Genomic DNA, 2,757 nt, shown 5'->3' with positions numbered 1-2,757 from the left:
CGCTTACTCAGGGTATAATCAAATCCTGATGCACAAGGAAGATCAAGAATACACCTCTTTCGTCACCAACAAAGGCTTGTATTGCTATTGTAGAATGCCATTCGGACTAAAGAATGCTGGGGCAACATATCAACGTCTTGTGAACCGCATGTTTGCGAACCTCATCGGTAACATCATGGAGGTCTACGTCGACGACATGCTAGTAAAAAGCACCCTCACCACCAACCACGCTGAAAATCTTGAAAAGGCGTTCAAAGTATTGAAGGAATATGGGATGAAGCTTAATCCAGATAAATGTGTGTTCGGCGTCCACTCGGGAAAATTTCTAGGATTCATGGTCAACAAGAGAAGAATCGAAGCCAACCGGAAAAAATCCAAGCATTGCTCGATATGAAGTCACCAACAACCAAGAAGGAGGTCCAGAGCCTCACCGGAAGAGTAGCGGCCCTTAATCGTTTCATCTCAAGGTCCACCGACCGATGCTTGCCATTCTTCAAAGCATTGAAAAAAGTTGGAAAAAGCATAGATTGGACCGATGAATGCGAGAAAGCTTTTATCAACCTAAAAGAGCATATGGGAAAAGCGCCGGTCCTTTCCAAGCCAAGGTCGGGGGATGTGCTCTTAATCTACCTATCAGTGTCAACAGCAGCAATCAGTTCAGTGCTCGTCCGTGAGGAGGAGAAGCATGAAGAAGCAATCTATTATGTCAGCAAGGGATTTGTTGATGCGGAGTTCCGCTACCCAGAAATAGAAAAATTGGCCTTCGCCCTCATAACCTTGGCAAGAAAGCTCAGACCTTATTTTCAAGCTCACACCATCAAAGTGATGACCAATCAACCATTGAAGCAAGTGTTGTGGAAGCCCGAGACATCGGGAAGACTGGTCAAATGCGCAGTTGAATTGGGGGAGTTTGATATCCATTACAGCCCTCGCACGGCCGTCAAAGGCCAAGCTATAGCCGATTTTATTTCAAAATTCACCAACCCACTTTTCCCAAGCAATGGAGGAAACACAGAAAATACAATTCACCCACCAAGAGATAGGGTTCAGCCGCTAAAAGAAGAGACAGGTACACCAGCAGTCTGTGATCATGATCCAATTTGGACACTGTACGTTGACGGATCCTCCAACCAATCTGGAAGTGGAGCAGGCTTAGTACTTACAACTCCACAAAATGACGAGCTCGAGTACGCCCTTCGGTTTAATTTCAAGGCCTCCAACAATGAAGCAAAATACGAGGCACTCATCGCCGGCCTCCGCATTGCAAAAGAGCTAGAAGCAACAAAAGTTAGAGTGCATAGCGATTCCCAACTTGTGGTGAACCAGGTATTGGGTGAATACCAAGCAAAAGATCATGTCATGGCAGCTTACTTGATTAAGGTGAAATCCCTCTTATCATGTTTCACATCGTACGACGTCGTTCAGATTCCAAGAGAACAGAATGAACGAGCAGACGCTTTAGCTCGGCTAGCATCAGCCATCGATTGCAATGTGGGAAAGCATATTCCAATCGAATACATGAACAAGCCAAGTATCGAGGAAGAACAAGAGACGCTCCAGATCGACAACATTCCGAATTGGATGGATCCTATTTTTGACTTCCTATCTAAGGGAGAGTTACCTGACGACCCCCTGGAGGCGAGGAAGGTCAAGTATCGAGCAGGCCGCTACTTAATTGTTAACGGAACTCTTTACAAGCAAGGGTACTCCGCTCCCTACCTACGATGTGTGACCCTTAGTGAAGGAATAAATGTGTTATCAGACATCCATGAAGGAATCTGCGGAAACCACTCCGGCGCTCGATCTTTAGCTCTCAAGACTCTCAGGCAAGGGTATTTTTGGCCAACCCTGAAAGAAGACTCGAAGATGATGGTTCAAACTTGTAGTCCATGTCAGAAAAACTCAATAATCCCACACCAACCAGGAGAACCCTTGACTTCGATGAGCGCATCAGTCCCATTTTCAATTTGGGGCATTGATTTCATTGGGCCGATGCCTAAAGGCACCAACAAGGCTACCCATGCAGTGGTATGTGTGGACTACAACACCAAATGGGCAAAGGCTGAGCCCTTGACATCTATCACCACCCTCTAAACACAAAACTTTATTTGGAAGAACATTATTTGTCGCTTTGGGGTCCCCTATGCATTGGTAATGGATAACGGGAAACAATTCGACTGCGACTCATTTAGAGAATTCTGTTCCAAGATGGGGATCAAAATGTGTTATGCATCACCATATCACCCGCAAGCCAACGGTCAAGTCGAAGCCATAAACAAAATCATCAAAAAGACCCTCAAGAAACGCATAAGCCGAGCCTGGTAACGTGGGCTTGTAACCCAAGCGGGGGCATTAAAGGTGGTCTGTCCCCAAAGACTTGGGAGGTTGGACCGTGCGGGTACCCTAAGGCGTTGCGGGCTCTCCGGGGGAAAGTGGGCCCAACTCATACGGAATCGGCGCATCTAGATGGTGACTTGACTGAACTGCTAGACGACACACTTCCTTCACTATAACCTTTCTCTCCATTCGTAGAACCTTCCATCTCCGAGCTCTCTTCCCTAAAAATAAAGAAGGGAAACTCGTTAGAGAGGTGATCCCCTCAGAATAACGACTAGCTAGCCCCCTCACCCCGTCTACAGGAAAAATAGCGACCTAGACATACATACAACCAGAAAATCATTCTCGAGTAGAGAATCAAGAGCAAGGCGACTCTAGAGGCGGTGCATGCAATAAACAAACTTGCCCCTTATCCCTCCC

General features: G+C 46.5%; 1 protein-coding gene across 1 annotated transcript; it reads left to right on the top strand.

Moving 5' to 3' along the window:
• The first annotated feature begins 390 nt into the window (after window positions 1-390).
• Window positions 391-2,094, top strand: LOC101291061. The gene has a single exon (XM_004301924.1). The coding sequence runs from the start codon at window positions 391-393 to the stop codon at window positions 2,092-2,094; it is 1,704 nt and encodes a 567-aa protein (XP_004301972.1).
• The last annotated feature ends 663 nt before the right edge of the window (window positions 2,095-2,757 follow it).

The sequence above is a fragment of the Fragaria vesca genome, linkage group LG5, assembly GCF_000184155.1.
Source record: "Fragaria vesca subsp. vesca linkage group LG5, FraVesHawaii_1.0, whole genome shotgun sequence".
In the NCBI taxonomy this organism is placed as follows: Eukaryota; Viridiplantae; Streptophyta; class Magnoliopsida; order Rosales; family Rosaceae; genus Fragaria; species Fragaria vesca.
The sequence above is the reverse complement of the archived record's forward strand: the minus strand, read 5'-3'. Positions and strand labels throughout refer to the sequence as shown.

Bases quoted from the DNA above. Each gene is read 5' to 3' on its own strand.
- LOC101291061 (XM_004301924.1), top strand. From the start codon at position 391: ATGAAGTCACCAACAACCAAGAAGGAGGTCCAGAGCCTCACCGGAAGA.